Source organism: Mastigoproctus giganteus, chromosome 9 (assembly GCF_048544385.1).
Source record: "Mastigoproctus giganteus isolate SK-2022 chromosome 9, ASM4854438v1, whole genome shotgun sequence".
NCBI classification, from domain to species: domain Eukaryota; kingdom Metazoa; phylum Arthropoda; class Arachnida; order Uropygi; family Thelyphonidae; genus Mastigoproctus; species Mastigoproctus giganteus.
Window position 1 is genome coordinate 175,319,121 of NC_143583.1, and position 14,096 is coordinate 175,333,216.

A 14,096-nucleotide genomic window follows, 5' to 3' on the forward strand; every position below is an offset into this window, starting at 1 on the left:
ACTTTTTGGAAACCTTGATAATTTGTAATTCAAAATGATTTTTAGTGCCATGTGCAAACAGTCAATCAGTTTTGCTTAATACAATTTGGAAAAAAAAAAAAAAATCTTAAAAGTGACCAATAAAATTTTTTGAAAAGAAGGTAATCAATTGTTTAGACTCGCAGGGGGTTGGGTTGTTGTTGGAGGTACTGTGCACCGGAATATGTGGTCATCTTTGCTTCACATGTTTTTGCAAGCATGTGTGTCTTTGCTAGCAGGCATCCTATGAATGCCTGCTAGCAAAGTTGTCTCAGTTCACTACCATTGAGCATTGTCTGTTTATAAATACATGTATAGTCATATCATTGAATGAATAAATTTATTGTGCTTTGATTAGTGTGCATATGATGTTGTATAGTTTATGCTGACACTACCATATGTCAGCCTTTTGTGTAATCTTGCCATGTGATCTGTCTTCATCAGAAACTAAGTGTGTGTGTGTGTAAAAAATGAAACCAGTAATGGAAAATGAAAAGACAGTCATATAAAAATAAAATCAATAGGTTTTCTCCTGGATTCAGCATGTGGAAGCATTTCAATTCACCAGCAAATAGCTGCCTTGAGTTTATTGCCATTGTACAAATTTGACTTGCAGCCAAATTGTAATCACCTGATTTTTTTTTTTTTATCTGCCAACACTGCCTTAATTATGTGATCAGCTGTACAATGTTGATATATCTTTGGGATTCTGTTGTCCTCATAGTTGATATTTTTTTCTTATTTCCAATAAAATAATAGCTATCAAAGTTACTGTTTGTTGTTTGTGGAATATTAACATTAAATAACTTTTTTTTTTCCCCATTCTAAGATATATACATATTTATTTATTTATAAATAAATATGTAACTGAATAATAGCATATAATAGCTGAATTATTAATAGCTGCTATTAATTATTATATATGTAACTGAATAATAGCATATGATACAGGATATGATATTCCCCTTGGCAATATCATATCCCGTACCTGATTGCTCCACAAACGTCAAACAAGCAGTGCATTTTAAAAGGCTGTGATTAAGAGTGCAACTGCCCCCCCCCCCCTCAGTTCTCCCCTGAGCCACATAGCACTCCCATTAGCTTGAGCCTTTTGCTTTGCTGCTCTGGTCTGAGTCATGATTTCGATTCAATTTCAATAAAATTTCAATTTCAGTACAAAATTGTAACCCTAAACTTATATCCAAATGCAGTTATAAATAACACTATATATCTATATATATTTTTTTTCAGTATCGAGTATTATCTCTGAGTTTCATTATATAACTTCCATATCTGGTTATGTATTAATTAATAATGTTACATTTGTAAAATCTAAGTCACTATATGTATTTAGTACAATTTAATTGACAATGAAGTTTAACAAAATTAATAAATTTTACTGATTAATTGATAATATTATATTATCATTATTATTATTATTATTATTATTAGCCATTTGGTGAAAGGAAGCCTGAGGCTTATGCTGCACCAGTCAAAAGAAAAATTCCCGAGTTACCTTGAGAGAGAGAGAGAGAGAGAGAGAGGAATCACCAAGAAAGAGAAGAATGATGATATCCAACCCAGGCACCCTGAGTGTGCCAAGCCCATACTCACCAGATGTGAGTCCCTGGGGTGAAATATACTATACTATACTAAGCTAACGCTATCTAGTACGGAATATAACGTTGTATCGTATAACAATGGCGGCAAGTTACAAACTGTAAATCTACGGACACAGTATTACTTAATTAACTTCAAAAATGTCACTATCTAAATTCAGAATAAACCAAGGATCTTGACAATTTCTACAAGCTACTTATAGAAAATAATTCAATATAACAATTAAGTCAATAAAGCGGCTAAATATAGCTAAAAACTTTGTGGTTTTGTAGAAATTATATAAACTTTTTCAAAATTTACAAAAACTTTTTAAGTGATAAAACTTTTTGTTGAAGTTAAATAATTGGAAATAATTTTTTGAAAAAGAATTTTTTTTGTGAAAGTTATTGAAAGTGTGCCATACACTTTCAATTTTTGTACATATATTTTTGTACATAATATTTTTATATATATATTTTTGTATACAATATATATTTTTATATATATATTTTTGTACATAATTATATATTATATTTCCACTTGTTTTTGAAATTAAAATAATTTAAACAAATTTAAAATGCAGTTTTGTGTTGATTATAGTATTAAATTAAGACTTATTGTTGAAAATGTACAGTTATAAACTATTTTTTGCATTTTTTTAAAAAGTCACTTGAACAAGCTCATAGTGAATAAAATTCACTGCATCTGGAAATTTGAAACTTTTTTGCCGAACTTCTCAAGGTATAAAATAGTATTTATCATTTAATATCTGTAAGTAAATTTGTTTGGATTTGATTCTCTGTGTAAAAATTAAAGGTCTGCACCTTTTACTTTAATCTTTTACGTATGTATCTTTTTTTCTTTTTTGTGTGCGTGTGCACTCATACATGGGCATTCTGATATGCATTTTCAAAAACCAAATATCAAATTTGTTTGTCATTAATATTTTTATTTTTAAATTATGAATGCGGTTTAGTTATACGTTAACAATTTTCAAAATTTTGATAATGCTGAAATTTCATAATATAAATTTTTGGATTAATGAGGGTTTGCATAATTTCAATTTTCTTTTTTTTTACTGTCCCTTGAATTTTGGATTGATGAGGTTTTACTGTAATATAAAGGCAGCTATGATAACTACCCTCAGAAGAAAAGCTAAAACATGTTAATTTATTATTTTTTTACATTAGTAAATGACAAAAGCAATCATTGCAGTGCTTAGTGAAAGAAATTTTCACCAATGCTAAATCAATGGAAGAAGAGCCATCTAGTATATAGTAGCCATATTATGACTATAGAAAAAAATGATAATTTTACTGGCATCACATAATGCTACAATTAATGAATAATTTAGTGAATATTTGTGTCTAAGACAAAACTCTGCCAGGGGGCAAAGGTTGATGACGTTGTAGAGCGGATATCATCTTTTAAGGGCACAAAAGGTGATATAGTTGTACACGTTGGCACTAATGATATTAAGAGTAGGAGACCGGCGGAATTACTTAACAAGTACAGGTCACTGATGAAAAAAAGCCGTGAATTAGGGTTGAATTTGAAATTGTCTGCAATTCTGCCCAGACACGATAGGAGGGAGTATATGATGAGAGCCCTGTCAATCAATTCGGCCCTGGAAAGGTTGTGCAGGGCTCAAGGGGTAGAATTTTCTTCAGCCTGGTCTGTACTTGTTAACAGGAGAGACTGCTTCTACAGGGATGGGATACACTTAAATAGAAAGGGTGCAAGAATGTTTGCTGATGCTATCGAGGCAGTGTTAGGTGGGTCGGAAAACTGCTAGATTGGAGGGATACAAGGACTAATAGATTAACAGTAGCCACTGGCAGAGGAGAAAGTGATTCTTGCACTGCTTCTATTGGAATGAGCAGCAGCCTGGAAAATAAGATGCAGGATATTTCAGAGACTGCTGGGAATCATGGAGGTACAAGTCAACACATGTGTTAGGGTGGCTAAAAGGAAGAGCAGGTGCGTGTATACTTGCGTGTACACCAATGCTAGGAGTTTAGTAAATAAATTTGATGAATTTGAGGTATTGCTCAAAACATCAAAGACAGATGTTGTTGGGATTTCAGAGACGTGGTGTCACACAGATATAAGGAATGCAGAACTGGAATTTGGGGAGTACAATGTCTACAGAAAGGATAGACAGGATAGGAAGGGAGGAGGGGTTATGCTATTAGTTAAGAAACACATAAAATCCAAGGAAGTGAAGCCAGTCGACATCACTGGACAGTGCAGTGTCGAGTCAGTTTGGTGTGACATAAGCATAGGGAGATCAAAATTGAGAGTAGGAGTGTGCTATAGGCCTAATGACTCTGATGAGTATAATAAGATACTGTACAGGGAAATAGAGTGGGCCAGTAAATCAGAGAGTCTTATAATGGGGGATTTTAATTTCCCAGATATTGACTGGAATTTGTGGGTTGGTCACTCACACACTAGCAGGGCTTTTGTGGATTTATTGGATGATTGTTTTCTACACCAGCATGTTCGGGAGGCAACTAGAGGGAGTAATACTCTTGATCTGATTATCAGTAGTGATTCTTCAGGCATTAGGAATCTGCAGATAAAGGAACCACTGGGTGGCAGTGATCACAGTGTGCTGAAGTGGGATTTACTCAAGGAGGTAACAACCATCAGAGGTAAAGGGAAGGGGTATTGCTTTCGTAAAGGCGACTACGATGGGCTGAGACAGTATTTAAATTCTATACAGTGGGATCAACTGATGATGTTACCAACAGCAAATTCAAAATGGGAAGCATTCAAAGAATTTATCTTGGAAGCTACTAGGCTTTACATACCAACTAAGAAATATTGTTCAAGGTTTAGGCTTAAATGGATGTCAGATGAACTAATGAGGCATATGGCAGAGAAGAAAAATGCATGGGATACATACAAATTAACATGTGACACAGAAACCTATGATAGATACAAGTTGATCTGTAACCAAGTTACAAAGGAGGTTAGGCAGGCGAAGGCAGATTACGAGAAATCCTTGGCAAGGGATGCGAAGAGAAACAGCAAAGAGCTCTTTACTTATGTAAACTCTAGAAGGAAGGGGATGAATCAGATTGGTCCACTTGATGTCGATTGGTCATCTGTTGATGATCCTGCTCAGGTAGTTAACAAACTAAATGAATATTTTGCATCGACATTCACACATGAGGAGATATTCAGCGAGGGGACTGCCAGAGGTGTATTCAACTCTGGCAGTAAGCTAGAGAATCTTGTAATAACTGAGAGTAAAGTGGAGGAGAAATTGTTGAAGATAAACACAAGAAAGGCACCTGAGGTGGATGGGATCTATCCAGTTATATTAAAGGAGGCAGCAAAGGAAGTAAGCAAACCCTTAGCCATAATTATGAGAGCTTCCTTGGACTCAGAGGAGGTACCCATGGACTGGAGATGTGCAAATGTGACCCCAATTCACAAAGGAGGATCAAAGGCTGACACAAGTAATTATAGACCTGTTAGTTTAACTTCTGTTCCTGGAAAATTAATGGAGGCACTGGTTAAAGAAGCACTGCAGGATCATCTAGACAAGACTTCAGTTATAGCTCGGACACAGCATGGTTTTGTTAAGGGGAAGTCTTGCCTGATCAATTTGATTGGATACTATGATGCAGTCACAAAAGAACTGAATGCAGGGAATAACTTTGATATTATATACTTGGATCTTAGAAAGGCTTTTGATACTGTTGCACATGGAAGACTGCTGCACAAGGAGCAGTGTGGCATTGGAGGCAAATTGCTGCTATGGATAAAGGGGTGGTTGAGGGGGAGAAGACAGAGAGTGGTAATCAATGGACACTGCTCATCGTGGACTAATGTTATTAGTGGAGTCCCTCAGGGTTCAGTATTGGGTCCTTTATTGTTTTCTGTATTTATAAATGATATTGATGATCATATATCAAGCTTAATGTCCAAGTTTGCAGATGATACGAAGGTTGGCAGGGCTGTCAAGGACACTACTGACACTATGCTGCTGCAACAGGATCTGGAAAGGTTGAGCAGATGGGCTGAGAGGTGGCAAATGAAGTTTAACATTGACAAATGTAAAGTACTACATATGGGAAACAGCAACCCCAGAGCAACGTATCAACTCTGTGGTACTACACTGGCAGTGGTAGAGAATGAAAGGGACCTGGGGGTGGTTGTGCAGGCAGATATGAAGTTTTCTGAGCAGTGCAGACAGGCTGCAAGAGTAGCTCATGGTGTATTGTCGATGATATATAGGAATTTTTCTAGGAGGGATAAGGAGGTGATTATTCCCTTGTATAAGGCAATGGTCAGACCGCACCTAGGGTACTGTATACAGGTCTGGAGGCCTCATTTCAAGTAGGATGTAGAGCTGCTGGAACGAGTACAGAGAAGGGCAACAAGACTAGTGAATGGAACAAAGGGGTGCTCTTACGAAGAAAGGCTTAAGTTTTGCGAATTACAGTGTCTGGAGACTAGGCACCAGCGAGGTGATCTGATAGAGGTGTACAAGCCTTGAATGGTTTGAGCATGCTCAATGCTGATGGGATTCTTCCTCTTGCTCAGAATAAACACCTGAGAGGGCATAAATTCAAATTGAGGAAAGACAGATGTAGGATAGATGTGCGGAAATTTGCCTTTAGCCAGCGGGTGGTTGGTAGATGGAACAGACTTCCATCCCTTGCCGTGGAAGTTGATAGCCTAAATAAGTTTAAGGCTCAGCTGGACAGGTATTTCGAACGAACAGAGGGGTAAAGTTTAAGTGGTTATTTTTTATTTATTTATTTTACTTTTTTTTTTTTGGCTGATGCTGTATAAGCTTGCTTTCTTGCATCAAATGCCTCTACTAATGCTAATGTTATAATATCAAAATGTATGGTGCACCCACCACATATGTGGAAAATTGATTTTCAGGTTCTGAGAGAAGAGTGCAGCACCATTATGGTATGAATAGTGATTTATCTGGTTTCAACATGCTTCAGTTGAATGGTGGTTGTGCTGCCAATTATATGTACTACAGAATCTGAAATTTGCAGCAAAGGCTTGCTAACAGTCAAAATATTATTACACTGTATTTATACAATTGAAAAAAGTTGAAAACCAAAATCAATATTTTTGTAATTTTTGAGTGTGTTGTCTTATCTTTATTTTAATATACTGCTGAAATTAGATTATTCTTGGTTTTTTTTCCCACATATGTGGAAAATTGATTTTCAAGTTCATCCTCTGGACTCAAGGCTTTCCTTCAGTTTTATTTGTATTATTTATTTAAAAAGTTCCTGTTATTTTTTAAAGTTTAGCCTGCTAACTTTTATTTTCTCTAAGTTGTATGAAACAATTTCAGAAAGGATCTAGAAAGTTTAACCATTCTAGTAAAGCAGCAGATTGTGTTGAAATTAAAGTTACACAGTTACACAAAATAGTATTATTGTTTCTATAACATATTCGAACAGAAATTCTACTTAGCATAATGATTATGTGGCCTCAACATTATTAAATGTCATTAAAGTAATAAATAAAAATTTGTTTTGAAATGATCAAGAAAAGAATTTAAAACTTTATTTTTATTTTTATTAAGGTCAACTACATTGTATTAGGACACAATTTTCAGTAGCAGTCATGTCTAAAATAAAAGTGTGCAGAAAAAATATTCATTCGACATCTGAGAAGAACCTGTTTGGATGCTATATGAGTAATTTAACTACTTGGATAGTAGATGTTTTATGGGAAGTAGTACCATTGCAGTTAAACTTATTGCTCACTGTACCTAGGCATTGTCAAGTTCTTTGGGTATGTTGTGACAATTTTATATATATATGCAAAAGGAAATATTGTCCATTAAAGTTGAAAATCTCATTCTGCCAAATTTTCCAGTTTTCTTGGAAAAATCCTTGTCTCTCATTTAAGTTTGTGTTGCTTTTCAGATAACTGTATGTATTATTTTTCTATGGACTTATCAAATTTATACATCTAGGCCCAAATTCAGTATTAAGTGGCTGTGGCTTTGTTCATGTTTATATACATGTGTAGTGCATGCTTTGTATAAATTATAGTTAATGATTTTATTTTTAACAAAGGCCAACTAAAGGAACCTTTTTTATCAATTGCTAAAACTCTGTATTTCATTGTGCCAAACCCATGCTGTGTTATAACTCATTGTTTTACCAATGTCAAAAAAAATTAGTGCTTCATACAATGGTCCCCTCAACTTTTTCTTCATCCAATCAGCACGTCATTTGCCCACCTACAAATTCCAATTCCCAATTACTTTTTTTCTGACAGATCTCAATTATTGGTTTCTTCTACCACCATTTATCCATTCATTTTAGTTGTCCTAACTTTCTGTGTTCCTCCTAATCTTGTCAGTGACTTCTGAATTTGGAGTCTGTTCTTTCTGATATGCTTTGGCTCCGAATTTCTGTAGAAAGAGTGACAGAGACAAAAATTATTTTTCTCTGTTACTCTTTCAACTTGACAAATCACTTTGAGTGTGTTTCTTTTAAACTCTACTTTCTCAAACACTATTTTAATTTTCCTATGTAAATTTCATGTTCATTTCTCTGATTGGCTTAAGTTTCCTAGGTTGCTGGCCCAGCTTATTGTAATGGCAGATAATCCTAACAGTATAAATAACATGCTTGATCTTTTTCTCACCTACAGCCTTTCAAAATACATGGTTAATATAAGCTATCTCCTTCAGACAGTGCCATACTAAGGAAGGTGCAGTGTATGCACAACACAGGCATCAGTTTCTGAGAGAAGAGTGCAGCACCATCATGGTGTGAATAGTGATTTATCTGGTTTCAGTATGCTTCTGTTGAATAGTGGCTCTTCTGCCAATTATATGTACTACAGAATGTGAAATTTGCAGCAAAGACTTGCTAACAGTCAAAATATTATTACACTGTATTTATACAATTGAAAAAAGTTGAAAACCAAAATCAATATTTTTGAGTGTATTGTCTTATTTTTATTTTAATATACTACTGAAATTAGATTATTCTTGTTTTTTTTTTTTTTTTTTATTATTGAGATGGTCATCCAAGCTCTTATCAAGTAGTGAGTATTCTCCAATTTTTAAATTATAAAAGCCATCTTTATTAATCAGTGGCTTGCTGTTATTATCACCTTTTGCATAATTATATTATGCAAGTGGTAACAGATGTCATCTAGACCAGCATTATTCAAACGGGGATATGTGAGAGATTAACAAGAAACAAAAATATTTTGGAACAATTGAAACATATTTTTACTTAACCATATTCTGTAGTAATTACACTATTGCCATTATTAAGCTAAGTGATGATTTATCCGATTTTTTACTTAACCATGTTTTGTATTGTTTTATATACACTATTGCAATTTAAGTGATGATTCATCAAAAGTGCTGTGTTGAAGTTATACGCACATTCCGTTTTTGGATTAATTAAATTTTATTAAAAATTTTGACATTCTGATTGAGATGATATATATTTTCGAAAAATTTATGAAAAAAATGATTTTTAAAGACTTTATTAAGGCCTCATTTTAAGAAGGATGTAGAGCTTTTGGAACGAGTACAGAGGAGGGCAACAAGATTAGTGAATGGAACGAAGGGATGCTCTTACGAAGAAAGGCTTAAGTTTTGCAAATTGCAGTGTCTGGAGACTAGACACCTGCGAGGTGATCTGGTTGAGGTGTATAAAGCCTTGAATGGTTTGAGCAAGCTGAATGCTGATGTGATTCTTCCTCTTGCTCAGAATAATCACCTGAGAGGGCATAAATTCAAATTGAGGGAAGACAGATGTAGGATAGATGTGTGGAAGTATAAATTTTGGTGGAACAGACTTCCATCCCTTGTTGTGGAGTTGATAGCCTAAATAAATATAAGGCTGAGCTGGACAGGTATTTGGAACGAACGGAGGGGTGAAATGGGAGTTGTTTTTTTTTTTTTTTTTTGGCTGTGCTTGCATTGCTTTCTTGCATCATATGCCTCTACTAATGCTAATGCTAATAATTAACAAAATACATGATTAGATTATCTAATAAAAAAACTAATTTATCTCTATTTATTTATTGCTATTAAGAAATGCAAAATGATGATATTTTTAAGTATATATTGATGCTTTATAATTAAATTTTCTTTTTAATTATTGTTAATTTAGTGGTTAAAAAAAATTACTGCCCCATAAGTTGATGGGTATTAATGCACATAATCCAATTTTGTTCTTAGTCAAATTTAATTAATCCAAAAACGGAATGTGTGTATAATCGGATTTTGTCCGTACTACCGAGTATTTACGAAATCACTCGAACTCTGTCCGATGGTCGTTGGATTACCAGCTGTTCACCATCCATTTTGTTTTAGTTCTTCATAAGCTTGCGGGGACGGTTGTGTGCGCACGGTTGCAGTTGTGTGGCAATTTTTCCTGTTAATTCTTCTGTGTGATTATAAAGTATTTAAGGGTAAGGGCCTAATGCTACAAGGTAGAATGACTAATATGTAGGTTAGTGCAAATGCATCATTTTAACATAGCTATCTACCAAAATAGTTAAATTAATTAATTAAATTGGCATCGTTTTGGTTATATCTCATATTGTGACTGCCTTCACAACGAGTTGCCATGGTATTGTACTACCCCCAGTAAATAACACTTCACCAATGGAGAAGACTATTGTTATTTATTCTCAGCAGATACCACCACCCAAACGGCACCGTTTCAAAGCTTGTTGGCTTCTCTTTGGTGGGCGGGCAGGTGGTATCCGAGAATGTTGTTGGAAAATCTACTAAAACTAAACATATTTCAAACAAGAAATGTTATGTTTAGTTCAAACAAGTGTGATCCACCTCATCTGTGGATAAGGTGGATCACAAACTTTGTAGATGCAATAAAACTTTGTCTAATAATAGCATGAAGCCTTCTCTATTAGAACAACATCTTGTAACAAATCATGTTGAATTGAAAGATAAAGCTATTGATTTTTTTAAGCACAAAGCTAACTCTATATAAAAAAATCAAAAAGTTATTCAAAGTTTTACCCAAACTTCGAATTCTAAAGGTGCTTTAGAAACATCTTACAAATTGGCTTTATTAGTTGCTAAAGATAAAAAGGCATACACAATGGTTGAAACACTCATTGTTCCTGGTGCTTTAATTATTGCTGTAAAATGCTAGACAAAAGTGTTTAAACATAATAAAAAGCATACCAACTTCTGATACTACTGTAGGTTGCCGAATTTGTGAAATGGCACAAGATGTAATTCTGCAAACTGTTGAAAAGATCAAACTGGATAAAATATTTTCAATGCAAATTGACGAGTCTACAGACATTTTAAACAGTGCCTAGCTTAATGTGTTTATCTGCTATTTTGATGTTGAAATTGGTGCTATTAAGGACAACATACTGGGTTGTAAACGGATGCCAGAACATACAAAGGGAAAAGATATTTTTTAAACTTTGGACAATTTTGTGAAACTTGAATTAGGACTCCAGTGGGAATGGTGTATCAATATATCCACAGATGAAGTGGCCTCAATGACTGGACAAAATAGCGGTCTTATTACAAGTGATATTATACGTGAAATCAATCCTGACATCGGCTGGCAGCATTGTTATTATTCATAGACACAAAGTTTGGCTGCAAAAAATATGACTCCAGAGTTGCATGAAGTAATGAGTGTTGCTATTAAGGTAGTCAATTTGATCAAGTCTCAAGCACTAAATTCACGGTTTTTTAATGCGACATGTGAAGAGATGGGTTCAGCACACACTCACCTATTGTTGCATACTGAGGTGAGGTGGCTCTCCTGAGGACGTGTTTTAACTTGCCTGTTTGAACTGAGGAAGGAAGTGAAGTGCTTCCTAGAAAAAATAAAATCTGACTATGTATCCAACTTTGAAAGCATTGAGTGGCTTTCACAACTCAGTTACCTTGCAGATAGTTTCAGCAAGATAAACAAACTTAATCTCCAACTTCAAGGATTTGAAAGTAATATTTTCAAGATGCATAGTAAAATAAAAGGTTTCTATAATAAATTATTGTTGTGGACAAAATGTATCAAAGATGGAAATATTGCAGCTTTTCTGAATCTTAACGAATTCATTGTTCAGAATGGAGTTCCCGTAAGTGTCAGTGTGACTAAAATAATTAAATGTCACTTGATGCATCTCAGTGAGGCCTTCATACAATATTTTCCGCCTATCGAGAATGAAGAAAAAATAAACGATTGGGTATTAAATCCTTTCGTCACAGCAAATGCCATAACTGCTGACATGCCAGTTAATTCAAAAGAGAGTTTATTAGAAATTGCAGCAGATAACTCATTGAAAACAATTTTTTAAAAGCCTAACAATATGTGAGTTTTTGTCCAAAACTCAAAAACAGTTCAAAGAAATTAGCGATAATCTCTTTCAGAGCTTCTCGTATTTCCCTCAGCTTATTTGTGTGAACAAGGCTTCTCTGCCTTAACGTCGATAAAAGTTAAGGACAAAAACTGTTTGAATCCAGAGTCAGCGATCATTCTTGCCTTAACTTCTACTTGGCCACGAATTGAACTGCTGGCTTCAACAAAACAAACTAAACAATCTCACTGAGTTTTTAATATTTGTTATTTATAATGACAATAAATGTTTGTTTTGTTATTTATGACATTAAATGTTTGTATTGTTTTTAATATTTGTTATTTATAATGAGAATAAATGTTTGTACAGTATTTCTTTTAAACACTGTTTTTGTAGAAGCGATATTATAATGAGAATAAATGTCTGTATTTTGACAATTTGTCATGCAACACAAAACATGTGCATAAAAGGGATCTTATCATCTGTTTTACTATTTAAGTACAAAAAAGTTAACTCACTGTAATCACTTAGAATTCAAGTGTAGAGGTTTACTTGTAGTAAAATATAGTAGACATATATGGGGGTACAAAAATAAGAACATGGTTCTTTGGGGGTACATGAACAAAAAAGGTTAAGAAACACTGATCTAGACCAATTAAAAGAAAACAGTTTGGCTTTCAAAATTGGCAATTAAATAAAAAAAAAAAAAAAAGGAAAGAAAGAAAATATGAGTTACTTCAAAAATTACATGTTCAAAAATTCAAATTCCATCAACAGTGATAAATGACTCCAAAAGATGAAATTCTCTTACTTTTCCAAATATCACGATTTCTTTACAAATTCTTTTGAGCTCTTCCTTTAACTAGTTCTACTGAAGAATGTTGTTTTTCTTAATTAAAATTAATTATAAAAAATCAGTTTTTGTCTACTTTGAAAAAGGTATAGGTTCTCAGTATAGATTATCAAATGTAGGAATAATATCTATAAAAAATGAAATGCAGTGACCTTAACTTGTACAGAATTATTAGAGAATTTATATTATCCAAATCCAGAAAAATGAGCTTCTTGTAAGCTGGCATATAAAGGCAATAAATACCATGGAAATGTCTGAAATAAAGGCAGTAAATGATTTAAAATTGGGCACTTTTTAATGTATTTATTATCTTGTAGTATAGTGGATATAAGAAAAAATATAATTTTTTAATTATTTTCTTTATTTTTATAAATTAACATTAAACCAGGATTAAAAATTATCACAACAGTTCATTTTTTTAAAAGTTATTTTTTCCCCATCTATTCCAATGGTACCTTGTTTTCTTTTTCAGTCATCCATAAAAATGTCTAAATGATACAATTAACAATCAACAATTAAATATTCAATAACAAGAGTTCTGTTAATTATTGCCAACACTGAGTTCTGCTGCAACCTTTTTAAAAAACTAAAGCCTAAGCCAACATTAGGAGTGCACAAACACAGAACTACACATACAGTTCTAGGTGCGACCATGAGAAATATCATTAGACATGTGTTTTAAGACGTTGCTGCTGAAATTGCAATAACTTATTTATGTAGTGTATTTTTTCAAATGTGTCTTAACTTGTCATTGACAGGTTTAGCAACTTGCCTCAGCTTAAAGAAACCCAATTCACTTTAAAAGGTAATCACTAGTAGTTGAAGCTGAAATTGCTTTAAACTTGACATTCACATGAAACAAAATGTTTGATGTGAATGTGGGAAACTGTAAGTTTCAGATAAACAAAATAGGAAGTTTTTGGGTGAACAAAACCAGAAGTTGCAGATGAACACAACCAATATCTGTCTAGTTTTTGTGAAACACTAGATCAGACTTGTACTTTATATACGTGGAAGAGTCAGATGGATTAAATGGTACTTTGCAATGATTTTTGCAGATGAAAGTCCCTTTGCAATAAGGAGAAACTATTTATGAACCTGAGCACTGTAAAATCAATGATTATAGAAATTACAGAGGATTGTTTACTAGAAAATCTTTTGATCCTGAATGCCAGTCATTTTGAAGGAAATTTCAAGGGAATGCATTCCCTGGAAGATGAAGAGAGATCAAAAGTAAGCTAAGAGAAGAGGACCAGTGGACAAAAATTTCTCTATCCAGTTACATATATTACAGCGAACAACTAAATTA

The 14,096-nt window shown here is 33.7% G+C and overlaps 1 protein-coding gene across 3 annotated transcripts in view; it reads left to right on the forward strand.

The window, feature by feature from the left end:
- Positions 1 to 14,096, forward strand: part of LOC150080898 (uncharacterized) — a 162,981-nt gene that overhangs the window by 35,126 nt on the left and 113,759 nt on the right. For all 3 annotated transcript variants that reach the window (XM_090381101.1, XM_090381103.1, XM_090381102.1), the window contains exon 2: positions 7,190 to 7,401. In XM_090381101.1, coding sequence (XP_090237227.1) covers positions 7,231 to 7,401 — 171 coding nt within the window. In that variant the 5' untranslated portion in view covers positions 7,190 to 7,230. The remainder of the gene's footprint in view (positions 1 to 7,189; positions 7,402 to 14,096) is intronic.